Genomic DNA, 21,979 nt, shown 5'->3' on the forward strand with positions numbered 1-21,979 from the left:
AATGCTGCTTATTACACAGGACAATAGCACTCAGTACAATATTCTAGAGTGCCAGATTGATTATTCACAGCAAGAATACTTAGTTGTCAGTCATTGTGGGACCCATAGACATGAAACCATTGAGCTATCCAGCTAAAGCCACCTGTACTGGATTACTGTTATCTCATGTCTATGGATAGCTTCAGAAAGTGCAATCACATCAGGGTGGACAGACGACCATGAAAAGCAGAGCTAGATGTAGATCTTACTCAGGGACCAGTAGGATTTAAACTGACCCCATGCAATTTGACAGTACAGTATTTAAACTTAGGTCGAATTATGAAAAAATTTAAATCAAAATGTAGAGGTAAGTGATTGAATAAGGAAATTGTGGTAGTGTGTGTATGTGTCTGAGCTATGTTGTTACAAAAAACATGGAAGAAATGTAACCACATAAAGTGAACCTGTCATTTGCATTATTGCGGCATCACAATCATCACAAGGCCTGCTCACTGGTACATTTATTCACTCTAGAATAGATTTGTGAAATAAAGAACTCAGATCTCTATGTTGATTCCATAATTATCCATTGTCCTTTTACCACTATTTTTATACCTTAATAAAACAATTAAGCAGCAATTTGTAATATACTGTAAGTAAATTTATTCCACAGAGCCCAAATTAATTGTTATAAAATGATGAAATTTATATTGATTTTTTAACATTATTATTGCTAATAAATTTAACATTTGTGATTTTTTTTTTCTCATTGCACATATGACAACAAAACAGAGAGGTAAGGAACAATTTATAATCTTTGAATTATCCTGTCTTACCTTTGTGGCACTGCAAAACCAAAATGATGCCATTATTAAGGATTGTTCTTTGATTTTGCTGGTCATACATACAGTATATCAATAAACAAGGACTAATCTTAGATTTGATGGTCTTCAGTCATTTTGCTTGAAAATTAAATTTTGACACAACAAAGAAGTCAATTGATATGGTCAGTTATTGATAGGATATTCTGCCAAAGCCAGTCATTTGTTTTCTATTAAACATTGCATTGATAAAACTATTTATCTAGAAGATACCATTCCTTTTTTTTGTAGCATATATGGTTTCATCAAGCAATCAATTGGTTATGTGTATGACCAGCACAAATGTTTTGTGCCATGGCTTATATTTCTACAAGCATCATTATACTATTTCCCAATTTGAAATTTCTTACTGTTTATTTAGGAAGTCTCATTATATCCTTTCGTCTAATAGTTTCTGAGGAAGCCAAAGTAACTAGCCATCCAGTTTTGAAATAATCAACCATCCAGTTTCAAATTATGCATTAGTTTACATCATAATAAGAATGCCTAAATCTATTACTGCTGATCAATCAAGGTTTAATGTTTATGTTTCTTTTATTTCTTGGCCAAGTTTTTTTTTATCATTGTATATTTTGTGGGTATTTTTTGTAATATAATAAAATAATGTGTATACTTGCATTGACACATGGACTATTTCACTTGTGTTTTCTCTTTAACAGTAGTATGATAACATTATTGAGTGAAGTAGAGTCACAGGGAGGTTTTTACCTCAAAAGGTCGATCTACTAATCAAGGATCACAGTGGTATTAAACCAAAAAGCAAACATTGATTATATTGCAGCTTAACAATTCTTATATGTGACAGCTGCATTTGTTTTCTTTTTTAGGCCTTCCTTCCTTTTTTTTTTTTCATCTGCTGGTCTGGCCAGTAAGCCACCACATTTAATGAGTGGTAAGCTGCAATGTACTACATGTTTGGTTTTGGACTTAATATTGTTTTAATGTTGGTTCCTTACATGGTAGATGTGACTAAAGGCAACATTTCATACCAGAACTTTTGTTTTCACTGGCTGCATTTTTGCTTAATTTTATGGATTCAGAAAGTACAAGAATGTAAATGAAAATTGAGGAAAACCAGTGACATATGGCAAAGTAAGTTTCCTCTAAAAAGGGAGATATGGTTAAAGACCATATCTCCTCTAAAAAGGGAGATATGGTTTAAGTAAAGTCCTTAAAGCTCAAAGGTGGTTTAGGGATAATACAACAATTCTTGACTCAGTGGCAGCCAATTCCAAAAGCTCTAGAAGAGACTCTTGTGTGTAAAAAAGAGAGAAGCAGCACCATCTAAATGCAGTAATAAAAACAAATAATTTATTTCCACAAAATTGGCAACTCACAACAGAAGTAGTCAATTGAGCGCTTGTCAAAGTGGTGTCAAATTCTGACCAGTCCAGCTGCGGGTAGGTCTCCAATGCACTGTTCTTGGCTGTGCTGCTGGTTCCCAGTACTTCCTGGTCTGTGTGGTTCTACAGGGCAGGTAGAAGTAATGATGACTCCAGGTGCAGTAGGCGTAGCACACATTCAGTGCATGCATGATCTTTCATAAGACCATAGAGGAGGTATGGAGGAGGAGGAGGTACCAACAGCAGAACGTTTTAAACGTCTCTGTGAAAGAGAGACACTTTGGATCTATACCTTGGACACTTTGGCCCCTGGCGAATTGAATGAGGAACTTTAAGTCACTACAGTTCTCTAAATATTTTACAGATGTGTCTCCTTGGCATATCTCCATTGTTGTTCTCCCCTTTTTGGGAAGCAAGCTGACAGGCTTTTAGTGGTGGAGTTGTATGGGGGGGGGGGGTCCCCTGCCCCTCCTGCCTGTCTCTTGGTGCCTTTTTTTGCCCTCATTTCCTCGGCACTATAACTGATTCATATGTTACATGTTTGTACACCATATGCTTTTTTCATAGAGTATCATATACGCTACGGTTACACCTACTCATTTGATACCTCTAGATCTTCAGCTTATCCATAGTTACATCCATTTCCCAATATTTCCGGTAGCTGGCCATCCTGCCACGATTCTTATTATTTTTCTATTCTTTATTTATTTTCTCGTATATTATTTTCATTTTCCCAAATGGCATAGGTAGCATTATTATTATCATCCAGAATTTTTGTATACACATTTTCAATAATATTGAATCACTTGTATATGTATAAACATTTCTATTTTTACATATCTATTTATTTATTCGTGCAGGGCAATTGTGGTTTCTATGTTATAATGCATAGTGAGATGTATTTCTAATTTGCATAGTTTTCCTTTAATATTCTCCTTATATGTTTATTGTATTTTATTTATTGTATTTTAATTTAAGAGCACTTAGTTTAATTAGTTTAAGAGAGGGAGGCTTGATATATTTTTGTATTAACATATGATGACACTTGGGCCTTTCCATGTGACGTGTCTACTGCTGCTGTACCTGGAGCTGACATCACTTCTGCCTGCCCTGTGGATCCACACAGACCAGGAAGTACTGGAAACCACCAGCACAGCTAAGTACAGTTCATTGGAGACCTACCTGCAGCTGCACCGAACAGGATTTGAACAGCAGTTAACACTAGTTTGACTTTTTATTTGCTTTTATTGCTGCAATTAGATGGCGCTGCTTCTCTCTTTTTTATTTTTCTTGTAAATGCACTTACCTTTTGCACTGTGTCTACAGTAATTCATGAATTTTAAGCTAGTATACATGAATGAGTGATGATTTATTGGTGTAATGGTTTCTGTCTTTTAGAGGAAATCAAAGATTTCAGCTTCACGTAAGCTTCTGCTAAAGGTAAGCAATAATATCAGTACAGCATCAAAAATCAGCATGAAAAAAAATACATTAAGTTAGGCATGGAGACAACAGATGGTTAGTGAGTTTTGTGGTGATAAAGGAATGTAACTGGTATCTTCTTAAAGGTTTACAAGATAATTACTTAGAGCATACTTCAACACAAAAATAACAATTTCAAGTGAATGGAAAGTATTCTTCTAATTAAAAAAAACCAAATGGGGATATAGATAACTGCTCTGTGGAATGGTATTGCACCAAGAAGCCCCGATTCTCCTCCTGTGAGGTCCCCTGTTGGAATTCTTGGTTCCTCCTCTTCTCTGTGTACCACCATAGGATACCGTTTCCTATGGTGGCACACCTGTAGGCTTCCAAGCTAGGCTGTGTGTGTCTATAAGCACACATAGAATGGCTCGGCCCTAACCCCCTCCTCTCTGCTCACAGTATTTGATTGACAAGAGCAGGAACCAATGGCTCCCGCTGCTTCTTTTGTCCTGTAAATGCAGGGAAAGAAGAAAGAGGTAAGTATTTATGGGGGCGGGGCAATACAAATGCTGGAAGATTGTTTTACATTAATGCTGGACAAGACTCTTGGATGATGATGCTAGGGTAACAATCAGACATGTCAAAATATAAGGTCCATTCACTACTGTTATTCCCATAATAGGTCAGCATGGGAGTTATCTGTTGTACACCTTTACTGCTCCTCCCTATAGGCTAAAAATGAATATTTACTCCCTTAAATGTTTAAAGACCTGGTGGCTAGTATATATAGTACCTGAGGAAGCTTGGACCTGCACGCACTATATGAATGTCCCATAGTATCTGTGGCAGCCTTAATGCGCATCTGTGCCCAGATTATGGAAGTTGGAGTATTTACTGTATATATTTTTAACAATAAGTAAATGAGCTTTAAGTAAGTCATATCTGATCTCTGTAGCTGCTTGTATTGTTAGATGATTTATTTTGAAAGATCTCCAAAAATAAAGTCGATTTTCAGTCAGTTTCTAACAACTAAGAAACATTTGCAACCTGCCAAAATTCTAGTTATAGGCCTCTGTTGTGAATTTGAACATTAATTCCTTTAAACTGCCTAAAGCTACAAAGATTAACCGCTTTCCCACTGCCCTATAGCAGATATACTGCTACAGGGCAGCAGGGGTGCACCAAATCACATATATATATATATATATATATATGATTTCGCATTTCCGGGTAGGGGGCATGCTCGAGATGCACGCGTGCCCTACCCGCACCACCATTTGTGGCCACAGCTTTCAATCACTGGGTACCGGTGATTACCCGCCAGCACCCAGTGATTACCGAGCAGGGACGGACTGACCATTTGAGCACTTGGGCACTGCCCGAAGGTCCCTGGCTCAGTAGGGGGCCCCATGAGATGCCCCTGGTACCTTTCATTGGCTTTTTCATAGGCTTTTTTGGGTTTGGGAGAGGACACAAGGGCCCCATGAGTTGTCAGTCCACTCCTGTTACCGAGCATCTCCGACGGGGAGGAGGACTGTTTTATTTACTAACCGTTCTTCTCCCTATCAGCTCAGGCACACTGCTTTGGATGGCTGTGCACAGAAACAGCCATCCAGAGCAGTGTGCTTACAGTGAAGCACATTGACAAAGCCCCCTAGTAAAACACTCCCTGCACACAGTTAACCCTTTAACCCTCGTGTTAACCCCTTCCTGCCAAGTGCCATTTTTTTAACACTGATCACTATATTGGTGTCACTGGGGATGTCAGTGACACCAAGTAAGTTCCTTCCAGTGTCAGAATGTCCACCGCAGTCCCGCAGTCCCACTATAAGTCATTGATCGCCGCCATTACTAGTAAAAAGAAAAAAAATCCCAGTATATATACTGCCATTTGTAAACACTATAACTTTCACGTAAACCAATTATTTTAAATGTATTGGGATTTATTTTTTATCAAAACATGTAGCAGAATACATTTTGGCCTACATGACGAAATTGATTTTTTTTTTTTATTGGATATGTTTAATAGCAAAAAGTCAAAAATATTGTTTTTTTCTCAAAATTGTCAGTGTTATTTTTTATAGTGCAAAAAAACCGCAAAACGCACAGGTGATCAAATACTACCAAAAGAAAGCTCAATTAGTGGAAAGAAAAGGACGTAAATTTCATTTGGGTGTAGTTTTGCATGGCCGCGCAATTGTCAGTCAAAGTAACACAGCGCCATAATGCAAAAAATGGCCTGGTCAGGAAATCCTCAGGAGGGTAAATCCTCAGGAGGGCAAGTGGTTAATTGGGGCTTGTTTTAAAGTGCATTTACTGCTTGATTGGAATATGCAAATATGTGCATAGTCTGGTTATAGGTTCACTTTACCTTTCTCAAACTTTCTCACACAGTCTGTTCAATGTGATGACCTGCCTACTATATTTACATAATTAGAGCTAGTGTAAAAAGTGAAAATCTGCTTCTTAGAATTTTCCCTGAAGTCGTTTTGCAGGTATCCCACCATCAATAGGAGGCTCACTGTGGCAAATCAGTGCTGAGGCTGCCTAAAATTTTACATCTGGCTCTTGGAAGGCCTCTGGAAAAAGTAGTGCACTTTTCACAAACTAGTAGGAAATAGGATTCCTAGAAGATTTCAATTTACAATGTAAGTTAAACTTAGACATAGGAACAGCTATAGAACACTCTGGTAAATGTAATGGGTAATACAGCATTGCATCTGGGGGTATATTATGTCTTAAATATTTGCTGTATCTTCACAGAGTTTGATGCTGGCAAAAGCAAAAGAAGCATGGGATCAAGAGCATATGACAACACAAGAGGAAAAGCAGAGATATCTTAATGAAAGGGTCCCACATACTAACACACATGGTTTGGGACTTGCTGCCTTACAGGTATTTATTCTGCTGGGATCTGTATCAATATGCTGTCTGACATCAAACACTGTTTGCAATAGCGAATCAAAGTACTGTCACTGAGTTCTCCCCTAACACCATTTTTGCAGGAACTATGTCGGGAGCTCCATGAGAAAGTTGGCATTGTTGATGAGGAAAGATATGACATTGAGGCAAAAGTCATTCATAATACACGAGAAGTAAGTTATTGTTGCTGCTATTGGATAGGGACATTACTGCCATAAATTGAAACCTTGCCACTTAGGGGGCCCTTAGTAACTTGGAGTTTATACAGTTTCTCAGTCATGCTGACATTTGTAAAGGAAAAGGAATCTAAAGACAGTAACTTAGATACAAATGTATGTATTCTATAGGAACTACACCATAAAGTTTTAATTCCATTTTGGTAGGACAAATTGTATAAATTTTTTAAACCACAGAAAACATGATTTTCTGATAATACAGAAGGTACAAAATGTTTATATAAAAAATGTACTCCATTATAGATTCAAGACCTAAGAATGAAGGTGTTGGATCTGCGTGGCAAGTTTAAGAGACCGCCACTTCGTAGAGTGCGGGTTTCTGCTGACGCTATGCTCCGTGCTCTTCTGGGCTCGAAACATAAGGTCTCCATGGACTTGCGTGCCAACCTAAAATCTGTGAAGAAAGAGGACACTGAGAAGGTAATTTAAGAAAAATACACACATTGCTTTTTAGTTTTTAAAATGTTATGGCTTTACCCTCTCACAGATTATCATTCCAAATTTAGTGCGAGGGTGATATGGAGAAGGCCTTTGATTCTGTAGACTGGGCATATATGATGTACTGCATCATATGGGCTTTGGACCTAATTTCATTGCTTGTGTAGTGCTACCTCCGTAGGGGGAGCTTGACAATGCTTGTTCCCAGTGGTTGCCATGACGTTGCAAGCTTCCTGTCACCTCTGACACTCTGGGTTCAGACATATTTCAACAGTATAGAATAATAATTCAAGAGACACAATTCTTTAGTATCGCTTCTATATTAGACATGTTCAAAAGAGTAGTCTACAGGAATAATGGGTTTAGGATATACATCCCCAGTTAAAGCATAAAAGCAAAACACTGGCAAAATTGGCATAGGTGACAGAATAGGGGGGTGGATATCCTCATTATATCAGAAAGCAGAAGATAGAATACGGACAGGTTTCAAATTAGAAATGGGACAAGACAGGGCTGCCCCCTGTCACCTTTTCTGTTCGCTCTGACACTAGAACCCTTACTATGTATGAGTTGAATAGGTATGGAAGATTATAGATTTTAAAAATAAAATATAATAAATCCGAAATCCTTGGGTTTAATCTTCCTACAAATAGTCAACAACAATTACAAACATCTTTCCCCTTTGTATGGGTAAAACAGTGCATGCGATAGTTAGGTGTACCTACAGTATATCAGCAGACTGAACAGTGACAGTCCCCTCAGGACATCCTTTTTGATTGTCAGCTCTGTGTTACTTTTAGTTCAATCAGCATTAAAAAATACAGGATATATTGGCTATAACACAACAGTTTCCAAGATCCTCTGCTGTCAGAAAAACTGAATCCACTCTGCTAACAGGAAGTAATATAGCGATCCCAGTACTGGGCATTAGGGGGAAAAGGACTAATCATAGTCTCATCTGTAAATGTCCCGAATGGCATAATGTTATAGCTGGCACCTGTCTACATTTTGATCTCCATACTGTATCGTCACCTGAAGAATTGGTAGTATGGTCTCCCCTTTTTTTTCCCTTTGGCAGAGGAACCAGACAGAGGTACCCTCTCGCCCCTCTTTATTTGTGCTCATGAAAGAGCCTATTGTCATTGCCCTCTGAACATCTCCTGAGGTGAGGGGGTTTTCATAACTGCTCAGCTTTATACACAGATGACCTCCTTTTGTTCCTACAAGACCCTGGCCCATCCCTACGTGCTGTCTTCCAGGTTTTGGCTAACTTTTCCAGTATTCTTAAGGTAAATTGGGTGAATTCTAGTGTCATGCCCATTGATAAAGGAACTAGAGCCCAAGCGGACCACGATATTCCCATACAGTGGTTTTCTGACTATACCTATCTGGTAATTACTCTCACCTAGATTTGGAGATTACCTGGAATTTAATCTTTTGCAGTTAATCCATACTCTTAAAAAGAGATTGGAGGCATGGAAAGACCTACCTCACAGTTTGGAGATGTCACCCTGGAGACTCAGGCCTTCTACTTATAACAGTTGTTGTGTTCTGATTCATTGATTAAAACCTTGTCTGAAGTGTATAAGGAGTTGTTTACTGAAAGGGTTAAGGCGCTAGAGATGCAGAGAACAGTGGATGTCTGTTGGGTAAATGGGTAAATTGTGTACTATGAGATTTAGTATGTTTAATCTCCATAGGTGAATTCCATTCTTGCACTGTTGGGGAATGTTATTTTAAATCAGGGGTGCTCAACCTGTGGCCCTCGGAACCCTCTGATGTGATCTTTGACCTCAAACTGAATGCAGGGGTTTTGCTTCACTTTTAGAAAATGTACCACACCCTCAAGATATAATAGAAGTCTATGGCAAAGCGCAGCTAACCCGCAGGAAAGCTGCAGGTGCACTGCGGAACAGGCAAACCACAGCAAAGCGTGAGAGCAGCCTCATAGGGGGCTTAGTACTGTAAGGACTCATTTACATTTGCAGTCTGGTAAAACCACATAGATGAGTCTTATTTTACTACACAACTTCAACCACTGGTGTAGCCTCAGGGGTCACAATGGGTGACACCGCCCCATGCTCCAGGGGACCCATGCAGCCTCTTTGTCATATTCTGTTTCACACTTGGACAGGACGGGTGGCAGTGGCGTCTTATACAGGAACCGATTCTCTTCATTTTCCTCCTGCAACTGAAGCTTTTCATCCTCTCCCTCCCTCTTGCATTCAACGACTGCAGGAGGAAAATGTTCATTATACTATTCAAAATAAAAAATTTGAAATTCTGAGCTATTTCATTTTATTCTGGCTCTTGACCAGTTACCAAATCACTTAAATGGCCCTTGCTCTTCAAATAGGTTGAGCACTCCTAAATACTCCATTGCTGAAGGAGTTGCCATGGCCTGGTTGGGTGGGAGGGATTATTTTGGGTAGCATTACAAGATGGTGGATAGATTGTTTTGCTAGTTCTGGCTCAGTTGGAGTCGGAAGTACCTTATCTTGTCTGTAGTGTATTGTTTTGTCTTGTTGCATTAAGGTTGTTTTGTAACTTTTGTATGTTTCCTAACAAAAGTGATGAAAAGACTCCCCCCTTCCCCCATAAAAATGTCATGGCTTAGATATGCTTAATAACAAAGCCATTTTAAGGAATAATATAGTGCAAACTATATATATAATATAGTGCAAACTAGTAATGGCATCATGAGTACTGTACTTGACTATTTTCTTGATTTAATTCCAGTATTTGTACTGTAACAGCATGTTATGTGCTCAACAGAGTACATAGAAACATTTGCATTGATTGATTTCCGCCAATGTGGACAAAGACAATCTGTCTTTCACACACATACACCCTTTAGGCCCAAATATGGAGTCTACCGCTATATTTTTTGTTTGGCTGGTGAGAACAGAGCCAACTCATCCAATTTTCATGGAGATAATATCCTTGTTCGGTTCATGGTCGAACATTCGAACAAACGCTCAACCGTGAACTTCGAATTCAAGTCTATGGGACTCGAACTTGTAAATTCAAAAGTGCCCATTTTAAAGGCTTATATGCAAGTTATTGGCCATAAAAGGAGTATGGGGACTCGGTTACTGCATCGGACATGCATCAGTGAAAAAAAATGTAAAAAGTACTGTTTTTAAAAGGGACAGTCATTTTTCATTGCTTAAAGTAAAAAAAAAAAAAAATCCTTTAAATATAATGCCTGGGGGGTCACCTTAACCACTTGCCCTCCTGAGGATTTACCCCCCTTAATGACCAGGCCTCTTTTTGCTACTCGGCGCTGCACTAATTCAACTGATAATTGCGCGGTCATGCAATGCTACACTCAAATGAAATTTATGCCCTTTTTTTTCACACAAATTGAGCTTTCTTTTGGTGGTATTTGATCACCTGTGCACTTTTTATTTTTCACGCTATAAACAAAAAAAGACCCAAATTTTTGAAGAAAAACGATATTTTTTACTTTCAGCTATAAAAAATATATAGTAAACTCAAAGTTATTTATAAATTTAGGCCAAAATGTATTCTGCTACATGTTTTTGTTAAAAAAAATCCCAATAAGTGTATATTGATTGCTTTGTGTGAAAGTTATAGCGTCTACAAACTATGGTATAGATACTGCAATTTACGCTATTTTTTTCCTATACAGTGCTGCGCTAGTTTAACGGACAATTGCGCGGTCATGCAATACGGTACATAAATGAAATTTATGTACTTTTTTTCACACAAATAGAGCTTTCTTTTGGTGGTATTTGATCGCCTGTGTGGTTTTTATTTTTTGTGCTATAAAAAAAAAAGCTGACAATTTTGAGAAAAAAAAACAATATTTTGAACTTTTTGCTATAAAACATGTTCAGTAAAAAAAATTGAAAAATCAAATTGTCATAAATTTTGGCCAAAATGCATTCTGCGACATGTCTTTGCTAATAAAAACCCCAATACGTGTAAATTAATGGGTTTACGTGAAAGTTATAGCGTTTACAAATGGCGGGAAAGATACTCGGATTTTTAATTTTTTTTTATACTAATAATGGCGGCGATCAGCGACTTATGGCAGGACTGCAGCGGACATTCTGACACTGGGGGGGAACTGACTTGGGGTCACTGACATCCCCAGTGACACCAATACAGTGATCAGTGCAAAAAAAAAACACTGACACTGTACTAATGGCACTGGGGAGGAAGGGGTTAACTTTTTTTATTCACTGAAAGGGTTAACTGTGTGAGGGGAGTGTTTTACTAGGGTGTGAGGGTGTGTACTGCACGGGGACATGCTGATTGGGAGAGATAAACTCTTCTCTCCTGATCAGCGTGTCAGGAGCTGTCAGGGAACTAACAGAAAGCAGAGCTACTGCAGCCCTGCTCTCTATCAGTGATTGCCGCTAATGCCGTGGCTGGGATCGGCGATGCAGGTAGGGCGGCGCGCCTCGCGCGCGCCCCCTACCTGTTTTGCAAAAGCACATTTTAAAACGTGCTTTTGCCCAGCCGTGCCAACCTGCCACCGTATTTCTACAGTGGCTGGTCGGCAAGTGGTTAAACTACCAGCAAAGTTGCACATCTGTACAATGCATAGAACCTGCTGCAGCAGGACTGACGTTTTTTTTTAAATTATATTTTTATAAAAGAAAAACTCTTTAGGTCTGGTAGGAAGGTTAGGAGGGACCCCACAGTAAATTTTTTTTAAAAAATGCTTGGGGTTCCCTCTAAAAGCCATACCAGACCCTTTAGGTCTGCTAGGATTTTTAAGGGAAATTCCACCCAAAAAAATGGGGGGGGGGGGAAGCTTGAGGTCCCCCCTAAATACCTAGCAGATCCTTGATTTGAATGGGCCCTGCTGTTAAAAATTGTTAAAAATGAGAAACAAATTGTAAAAATTTTAAATTACATGTGCCTGTCAAACAGTGAAAAAAAATTGGGCCTTGGGTGTTGGTGGTACCTGAACACTGTAACCCCTCAGTTACTCTTGCTGGAAGCAGGAATGGGCCCTGCTGTTAAAAATTGACAGGTGCATCTAATTTAAATTTTTTACAAACAGGTGAAGAAAAAGTGGGCCTTGGGTGTTGGTTGTGCACTAAACCAAAAACATTGTTGGAAGTTAGCATAATCAGAATCCAGGAATCGGATAGGCAGCATAGGCAGTCTTTAAGAGATCCCAGATCCCTAACAAATTTAACAAGTTACATCAGCATCAGGTGCTTGATAGCTGCTGTTGATCCAGGACTGATTCATTTGATACATGTCAGCCAGTCAATGGAATCTGTGGACAAATGCACTTTTTTATAAGTCACAAAACCTCCACCAGCACAGAATGCCCATACAGAAAGCACACTGGATGCAGGACAGGCCATTAGCTCGATTGCATATTGTTCTGGCCAGTGACCCATCCGCAAGACCCAGTAACCCACTGGATCCTCAGTTAGAAAGGTCTGCAAGTCTGCTCTTGTCCCTAGATAATCTGACACCATATGACGCAGATGATGCCAATGGGTGCTTAAACCTAACAGCCCTGGGCATTGAGGACTAAAGAATTGTTTAAAGGCATTGGTCATCCAGCTGCCTTCTCCACTGCTCTTCCTTTGACCAAACGAAGCCTCAGAAACAAGTTGTCCAGAAATTGGTAACTCCCCCAGTATCTGGAAAGGTGTTACACAAATGTTTCTTCAAGGCGTCCTCAAGATGTTTCATCGTCTTCTGCCCTCTGCCTCTACCCATGTAATCAAGAAGGGTTGCCAACCAGTAATGATCCCTCTACTTGATACCATGAATCCTCAGGTCCTTTCGCAGGCTTTACAGCATCAGGGAGCCCATGCAGCGTAAGTTTGTGGAGGTATGAGATTCTGAGTCCTCTGGGTCACTGAGGATGACACTATCAGGAACTACCTCCTCCCAGCCACATACAACTCCTGGCTGGGTTTCTGGGGACTGAAAACCATCCCTTCAAGACTACCGTATGTTATCCTCTACTTCCATGCTGCCACAATCCTCCTTTCTCCTGTCTGTTCTGTGACCCCACAGGAATGGTATCTGGGGGCCATGAGAGGAAAGGAAGTTCTCCATGATTCCATGCAGCTTGTGCTCCAGCAGGAAGACTAGAGGGATACTGTCACTGATATATGCCTTGTCGTGGGTCATCATCCTTGTGGCCTCCTCAAATGGTGACAGAACAGTGCATGCATCCTTTATCAGCAGCCACTGATGTGGTAAAAAGAAACTAAGCTCCCCTTAGCCTGTCCTTGTGCCATACTCACACAGGTGCTCATTGATGGCCCTCAGCGGCAGCCGCTGCAGCATTGTGAATGTTGAGTGCAACCTGGTGGGCATATCACAAATGAGGTGGTTTGTGGATAGGTTGAATTCCCATTGAATGTCAGCCAGGCGAACACTGGCCGTGTATGACTACAGGAAATGGCCACAGACTTTTGGCCTCCTACAGAAGATCTTGCAAGCCTGAGCACCTGTTCAAAAAACGCTGCACCACAAAATTCAGGACCAGTGCCAAGCATGGACATGTGTCAAGTGTCCCTGTTGGAGGGCGGAGAGAAAGTTGGTGCCATTGTTGCATACAGTCATTCTTGGCTCAAGCTGCTGGGGTGTCAACCACCTCTGAGCCTGCCCCTGCAGATCTTTTAGCCTGACTGCTTGCGTAGGCCCTTGAACGCTTATAGAGCACTGCTGGTTCAAAGGGCAATTCAGCAGAAGAGGCCATAGAGGAAGGGGTGGAGCAGACAGATGTGGCAGAATCACCACCAGCTTTTTGGAGGCGTGGTGGCAGGACAAGCTCCAGCACTAAACCGTGTCCTGCATCCCAGCTGCCAGCAGAGTTACCCAGTGTGCCTTGAAGGAAATGTAACATCCCTGACCATTCCTGCTGGACTACATGTCAGCAGTCATATGGACCTTGCTGCACTACATGTCAGCAGTCATGTGGACCTTGCTGCTGACCGCCCTGTCCAGCGAGGCCAAAACATTGTCTTCCACATGATGGTACAGAGCTGGAATGACCTTATGGGAAAAGAAAGTTCTTTTTGAAACCTGCTACTGTGGTACAGCACATTCCGCAAAAATTCACAGAAGGGGCAAAGTTGGCAGCAGAGGGGCAGATGGAAAGGCAGCAGTTGTAATGCTAGCAATTTGGCCAAGCTAGCATGTAGACGCTGAACATGGGGATGGGACAGTATTTTTTTATGGTTCAGCAACTGAGGTAGCGAAATTTGCCTGGTGAAATCAGCAGGTGGTGTACTGCTAGCAGATTGGGTACAAGGACCTGTGGAACCCATTGCTATACCATCATCCCTCTCAGTGAAGGCTGTTGAAATGACATGAGGTATATTAGGGGTAGAGATCCCAGATGAGGAGCAAGGAGAAGTCTGCACTTTTTTATGATGGGGGTCTTTCAGGTGCTGTTGCCAACAGGCTGCATGGCAGGTCATCATATGTCTTGTCAAGCATGTGGTGCCCAAGCGGCTGGTGGTTTGGCCACACTTGATCCGCTTCAGACAGAGACTGCAAACAGTAATGCTGCGATCTACTGTACATTGAAAAAAGCCCACACCAATGAACTTTTGGAAATCAGCGGGGAATCAGCAGTGCCCTGCACCTGTGGAGCTCTGCCATGTGATACAATAGGGTGGCTGCCCTTACACCTGCCCCTGGAGGACATCCTGCCTCATTGGAGTTGTGCCTCCTCCTCACTTTCCTCCTGTGTTCTCTCAGGCACCCAAGTACAGTCAGTGATCTCATCATCCCCTCCCTCCTCATCACTGGAGCCAACTTGGCAGTATGCTGCAGTTGGGGGAACATGACTGCCAATTTCTTGTTTGTCATTGGCATCCCCTCTCTCTAGGCTCACGTCACTCCCAACCCGGGAACCAACATTGGAGCATTGAAATTGCTGCGCATCCTCCAGCAGCATGTGACTGACACTATGTTCATATAATTATATATTCAATACAATTATGCCCAAATATATATTTACTGCTGCAGCAAAAAAATAATTAAAATAAACTGCTGAAAAAAAAATAAAAAGATTCAGAAAAAAAAAAAAAAAAAAGGAACCACTGCTGTCACAGAAGGAGGAACACCTGCAATGCAGAAGGGGGAGCAGTAATTATGCCATAAATATTTTTAGTGCTGCTGCTGCGGCAAACAAGTAAAATGAAATTTAAAACAAAATTAACCCCCCCCCCCCCAAAAGAAAGGAAACCACTGCTGACGTAGGAGGAGGAACACCTGCAACACAGAAGGGGGAACAGTAATGATGCAGTAACAGAACCTGATGCTGCAAAAAAAAAAAAAAATTAACAAAAGGAAAAAAAAAATGGGAACAGCGGAACAAGTGGGAAGACTCACTTTTGACATTCACTGCATGTGCTGCTAGTAATACGGAGTCATGTCAGAGCTTACTGAGTTTCAAAGAGGACAAATTGTTGGTGCCCCCTTAGCTGGTGCCTCTGTGACTGAAGTTGCCAATTTATTTGTTGTGTTGCGAGGTACAGTGTCAAAAGTTATGATGGTATAAACAGTTTTTGGGAAAACTTTGTCTGATAAACATACATGGTCAACTGACTGAAAGAGACAAAAGGACACTGCGCCTGATTGTGACCTGGAATAAGAAAATAACTGCTTCAAAATTGACTGCAGAGCTCAATCTCAGTCTTCACTCAATCTCATTGGAACATTTTGCCTCTATTCCTGTTCTGCTTTAACAGCAACATTTTGGATTATCTAATGCTTTCAATTCTAGTCACAGTGGAAACCAGGACAAATAGAGAACGTGAACCGCCCAAGCAGACACACAGATGGCAATAAAGACCTGAATGATTCTTAAATTAAAATGCTACCCCAGGAATCAATTGTCCATGTATATATTTATTCCAAGCTGACAAGATAAGGGGTGGACCCAACCTGTTTTGGGTACCCCAAAAATGCCCCTTTCATCAGGGCATAAAGAAGGACAATATAGTATACTGGAAAAAAAGGACAGCAGATGAAAATAAACAGTATTTTGACAGGATGGGTGAAAAACCTGTCAGCAGCTAGCTGCAGCAATTGGCATGGGAAAGCTGCTAGCCAAGAATCGAAAAACTATCCAAATACCACCTCTAATTCCCATATCAATATTATAAACCTAGGGTTCCAGCGGCAAAGGTTGTAACCCCACTCACCACTCTGTCCCAACAAAAAATTTGAGGTTTTAGATACAGTATTTCATGCTTAGAGAGGGGAAATATCCTCTGTAGAGACACATATACATCACTACATAGTTTGCTTGAAAAAAAGATACAAGCCCATGTAGTTCAACCAATAAAATGAAAGAAAGAAACAAAAAACCAAAAGAGTACACATATATGTTGCAAACCTCCATATGCACAATCCTATACTCACAGTTGATCCAGAGGATGGCAAAAACCCAACAAAGCATGATACAATTAGCTCCAGTAGAGGAAAAAAATCCTTCCTGATTGCCAAGGAGGCAATCGGATATGCCCCAGGACATTATAAAAATAAAAGTGTCCAAAACCATAAAGTCCTTATTCCCAAAATTCTTAGTGCTTCAAACCGAAAAAATAATAATAAAAGTCCTTCTTTTAATATGTGCTTCCACCATCCACCAGTGCTGTAACCAACATAAACCGCACTCACCAGATAATGGTGAATTGCACTCCTTTTTGGACTTTTAGGGATCCTATACCCTCTCTACAGCCTCCAAGACTCCATTCCACCATATAGGGCTTAAGGTTCTCCTTTATTGCCTCCATCCTGCTCTCATAGTTCCCATATCATCCAAGGACAGCATTAGAAACCTCACAGACTCTCTTGCAGAGGATGACAGAGTGTATCTCAGTCAAGCATCAAAGATGGCCGCTTGGAACGCACCGCTATAGCGTGCGTTCTACTCACCGGAAGTTTCGCAGGACTTTAGCTGGCAGACCGGAAGTGCGTCAACACTTTTTGCCCCTCCCACATGCGTTTTCAAAGACATAAACCTCCAGTCTCCAGCCTCTAATATAGCAGCACAAAGACCATCCCCTCTCCTCCCATAGGTCAATTGGTCCCAATGAATATTATGCCACGCTGTCATCCTATGCTCCCATACCGTGGGATTCCTTCACATATACTGCAACAGACATATGGCACAGACCCTTTTCTCAATCACTTTAGATATGCCATAGTTGTTTTTGTGTAAACTTATATACCAATATCATTTAGTCCTAGAAATTTAAGCCAGTGAAAACCTTAAACATATTAGCACAATTAAAAATCAGGAAAAAAATCTTCTGAACCATTTTTTTCAATAATTAATAAAAAAAATATATATACCAAAAAAAAATCAAAAATGAAAAAATAAGAATAAAAAAATAAATAAAAATACAAATAAAAAATGAAATAAAAATAAAACATAAAATAAAAAAATAATAAAATAAATAAAAATGTTTTATATATAAATAAAAATCAAAATAAAAACAACAAAAACAAAAAAGACAAAAAAAAAAAAAAATATATATATATATATATATAAAAAATTTTTTTAAAATAAAATTAAAGAAAGAGAAATGAAAATATAAAAATATTAATTTGCACACGGTTAAGCTACCAATTAGATAAAAAAATATCTGTCAATATCTGCATTTAACCCTTTAGGGATCAACGTCCCCATTTGGTATATCGATTTGGTTTCATTTTGTGAAATATTTTTGACCATATCACCCACTCTCCATGGGGCATCAATTTTATCTATTCCACAGAACTTTAGGGATGTCGGATCCCTATCATGACATTATTTTTTTTCAAGAAAACACAAGTCCAGGCCTGTCTGAAGTTTGCCCCTGAACATCTGAATGATGCAGAGGAGGACTGGTTGAAAGTGTTCTGATCAGATGAGACCAAAATCAAGCTCTTTGGCATCAACTCAACTCGCCATGTTTGGAGGAGGAGGAATGTTGCGTATATATCCTGAAGAACATCATCCCAATTGTCAAACATGGTGGCGGAAACATTCTGCTTTGGGGGTGTTTTTCTGCTAAGGGGACAGGACAACTGCACCGCAGCAAAGGGACGATGGACCGGGCAATGTACAGTCAAATCTTACCCTCAGCCAGGGCATTTAAAATGGGTCGTGGATGGGTGTTCCAGCATGACAATGACCCAAAACACACGGCCAAGGCAACAAAGGAGTGGCTCAGGAAGAAGCACATTAAGGTCTTGGAGTGGCCTAGCCAGTCCCCAGACCTTAATCCGATTGAAAATCTGTGGAGGGAGCTGAAAGTTCGAGTTGCCAAACATCAGCTACCAAACTTTAATGACGTGGAGAGGATCTGCCAAGAGGATTGGGCCCAAATCCCTCCTGAGATGTGTGCAAACCTGGTAGCCAACTACAGGAAACATCTGACCTCTGTGATTGCAAACAAGGGATTTGCCACCAGTACTAAGTCATGTTTTGTGAAGGGGATCAAATACTTATTTCCCTCATGAACATGCAAATCAGTGCATAATTTGTTAGACATGCATTTCTTTAGAATTTTTTGTTGCTATTCTCTCAGTGTTACAATACACTTACCATTCGATTTTTAGACTGATCATTTCTTTGTGAGTGGGCAAACATTTAAAATCAGCAGGGGATCAAATACTTATTTCCTTCACTGTATAAATGTTGGTATCCAGTTATATTTTGTGCATTTAGGAAAGAGTCCAGACATTTTTAAAAACAATTTACTGAGCTGGCCAGAACTAGATCTTGAGGGAGAGATTTTAACAGCTGTTTCCAGAGGATGGGGGGTCCAAACCTTGGTTATGTTAAGTAGGTAAATTATTTGTATGTTTAATAATGGATATAATATAAAATAAGGGTGACCCAGAGGCAGGGGCGGACTGACCATTTGGAAACTCGGGCACTGCCCGAGGGCCCGGGTTCAGTAGGGGGCCCCATGAGACCTTTTTCATAGGATTTTTTGAGTTTGGGCAAGGACACAGGGGCCCCATGATCCCCTATTGCCTGAGGGCCCCATGAGTTGTCAGTCCGCCCCTGCCCGGAGGATTTCCAAAGTTTGGTATATTTTTTAATAACTCAAACGGGGTTGGTGCTCTGCCAAAACCAGATCCAGGACTTGTTTTGGTGCTTTTTACATGTGTTCTGAACAACGAAGCCTTCAACGAATAAATGTATTTACATGGAACTTTCTATGTACACTCATGGAAAAGGGTGAATACCAAAACAATCAAGACTTTTCACTTTTTTAGTAAAGAATTTGAAAGAAAATCCCTGTTATTTCAGGTAATCATACATCGTCTTGCATTTTTAATTTGTTCCTGGGTAGCAATTTATTTCCAGCAACAATCTACAAATTATTGATCTCTAATCATATCCCACTTTAAGTTTTGTTCTGATATGCTTTTCCATTCTCCAGTTACTTATATATCACTGGCAACTTTATTGTTATATGTGATTTTACTTTCTGGAGGAAGATAAAACTGTCAATGAGCAAAGTCTTTCTTGTAAAGCTGACATTTATCATGATATTTGTGCTTTGATGGGGCAATACTACAAACGGCTAATAAAAAAAATCAAGTATTCAACGAGAGGTACATTTTACTATCATACTAGTTAATTTGAGAATCGACTTACTATAAGAAGCACAATCAACATTTTTTTCTGACATCAAGTTGACTTTAAATGTACTTTTTTTGTGCCTACTTCCTGACAGTAGCAATTTCTTGGTGTAAAATATGGTGCCAGGTTTTATATAATTCTTTATACTATATTACATGTTTCCCTATTAATTCTTCATGGAAGATAGTAGCTGTGTGAAATGAATGTATAAAACTCATGTTCTCATCTCTTAGGAGCGTCCTGTAGAAGTCAGTGACTGGCGTAAGAATGTAGAGGCCATGTCAGGCATGGAGGGCAGAAAGAAAATGTTTGATGCAGCAAAATCCCCAACATCACAATAAGAGGTATTAATTGCAACTGTTTATAATGTTATCTGCATGTAGCAGTATATTAAAAAGGAACATTTAAAACATATATAGATATATTCAAAGGAGGCCCAACATATTCTCTATGCTATGGTATTTTAATTGTTGGATGCAATTCTCTATTTTACATGTCTCGGCACATTTACATGTGTTTTCTACAACTTAAATTCAGAGATGCATATCCACATTTCTCTTAAGGTCCAAGTATAAGTAATGTACAGTATGTTTCCACAATGTGCACGCATATACTCAGTATATTGTAGGATGCATTGTATTAGGATTACCAAAAAGGGAATAAAATAGTGAGTGTAAAGTAATGAAAGAAACATTTAATATCTGAAGTTATTCATTGTAAATGCATAAATATTAGTGTTAATATATTAAATAAAAATGTATGCTGTGCACAGTCAGTATATCCAACACAGAGAGGAGGAGAGAGCATAGTGTTTATCTCATCAGTAGGTTGTTGATCCTTCATCACCCTATGAGCATGTTGGGGTAGTTACTTGAGCAGGCTATCTTTCTATACTGCAGTGTATTTAGAAGAAAAGTTTCATGCAAGTCCAGGAACATATTGTGCTTTCTGGCCAGGGTTCCTGGAGTCAGTTCAGGAACTGACTCTGCTAATTGGCAGGGTTCCTTTAAGGCACTGCTATAATTTATATCTAGATGAAGGAGCACAATAAAGGGGAGAGAGCTAGAATGTAATCATTTATTTTTCATGAAAGACAATAACATCAACAAATTATATAGCTGATCTCTTTTTTTTTCAGGATTGAGTGAAAATCTACTTCAAATCATGTCACTTTGCTGTTCTACTTGCAAAGTTATTTTCCAGATTTTGTCCACAGGCACCTGAAGCTGCCCTGCCAATCTCAAGTGGCTTTATGTTCAGAAACACCTCAATAAATTTATATCTGTGTCTGTAACATTTTACTTGGTCTAATATGTTACTTTTAAACTCACTCAGCAACAAAACAAAACAAATTATATTTTTTAATCAGGGTCTCTGAATATTTTCGATGGTGCAGGAAGATTAAATTATTTGTTAGTTTGTGTGTGTGTGTTTAAAGGCATACATACATACATATATACACTATATAACTTTAAAAACTTTTCATCTTCAACCTTAAAAAAGGTTTCATCTTTTCATCAGATCAAAATATGTATGCAGCACTGAATAGGGGACTAAAGATTATATTAGGCACAATACTTTTTTCTCTTGATCTGATGATAGTCACTATATTTTGGTTATTTAGTGAGCCCTCTATAGTCCAATACCACACTAACTGTGAAGCTACAGGAGTGAAACTCAAATGGAGTTCTTACCAACAGGAGCCATGCATACTTATGCCATACTGTGTGGCATCAACATGGACACTAACATGCACCTGATGAACAATCAATAGTGCTCTCTGTTCACTGTCATATTTATTCATTACTATTACATACCTCCAAACTTTCTGAAATGATAAAGAACACCTTTTATCACACAGTATGTAGGCAAGACACATCCTTGCCATGGTCCTAGTTAAAGTGGTAGCAAACCCGCATTTTGATTTTTACCTACAGATAAGCTTATAATAAAGCTTATCTGAAGGTAAAAAAAAATCTCCTAAACATTAACCATTTAGGAGATTTTCTAGCTAGCAGCTGCCTGTGACATCAGTGGCACATGCACTTTGAAAGAACAGCATACCCGTGCCGTTCCTTTAGAGCTGTGTATCATGGTGTGCATGCACAGGATTGACGTCATTGCGGCTCAGCCATTCAAGCG

The 21,979-nt window shown here is 39.6% G+C and overlaps 1 protein-coding gene across 2 annotated transcripts; it reads left to right on the forward strand.

Annotated features, from left to right (window-relative positions):
• The first annotated feature begins 3,510 nt into the window (after positions 1–3,510).
• On the forward strand, positions 3,511–21,131 carry TNNI1 (troponin I1, slow skeletal type). Of its 2 annotated transcripts, none has more exons than XM_089654098.1 (6): positions 3,511–3,643; positions 6,392–6,523; positions 6,634–6,723; positions 7,030–7,206; positions 20,071–20,181; positions 20,976–21,131. In XM_089654098.1, the coding sequence occupies exons 2-5, from the start codon at positions 6,398–6,400 to the stop codon at positions 20,176–20,178; spliced, it is 501 nt and encodes a 166-aa protein (XP_089510224.1). In that variant the 5' UTR covers positions 3,511–3,643; positions 6,392–6,397; the 3' UTR covers positions 20,179–20,181; positions 20,976–21,131. The 2 variants fall into 2 exon arrangements, with proteins under 2 accessions (XP_089510224.1, XP_089510225.1); XM_089654099.1 differs by lacking the exon at positions 3,511–3,643 and adding an exon at positions 6,254–6,276.
• Positions 21,132–21,979: the final 848 nt, after the last annotated feature.

This window comes from Staurois parvus, unplaced genomic scaffold (genome assembly GCF_062004578.1).
Source record: "Staurois parvus isolate SC_StPar_1 unplaced genomic scaffold, SC_StPar_1.0 ptg000744l, whole genome shotgun sequence".
Taxonomy (NCBI): domain Eukaryota; kingdom Metazoa; phylum Chordata; class Amphibia; order Anura; family Ranidae; genus Staurois; species Staurois parvus.

What these genes read in the sequence shown, in the direction of transcription:
- TNNI1 (XM_089654098.1), top strand. Translation starts at nt 6,398, where the DNA reads ATGCTGGCAAAAGCAAAAGAAGCATGGGATCAAGAGCATATGACAACA. An exon ending in TCATTCATAATACACGAGAA is followed by an intron (nt 6,724 to 7,029) that starts GTAAGTTATTGT and finishes ACTCCATTATAG; the next exon opens with ATTCAAGACCTAAGAATGAA. An exon ending in AGAAAGAGGACACTGAGAAG is followed by an intron (nt 7,207 to 20,070) that starts GTAATTTAAGAA and finishes CTCATCTCTTAG; the next exon opens with GAGCGTCCTGTAGAAGTCAG.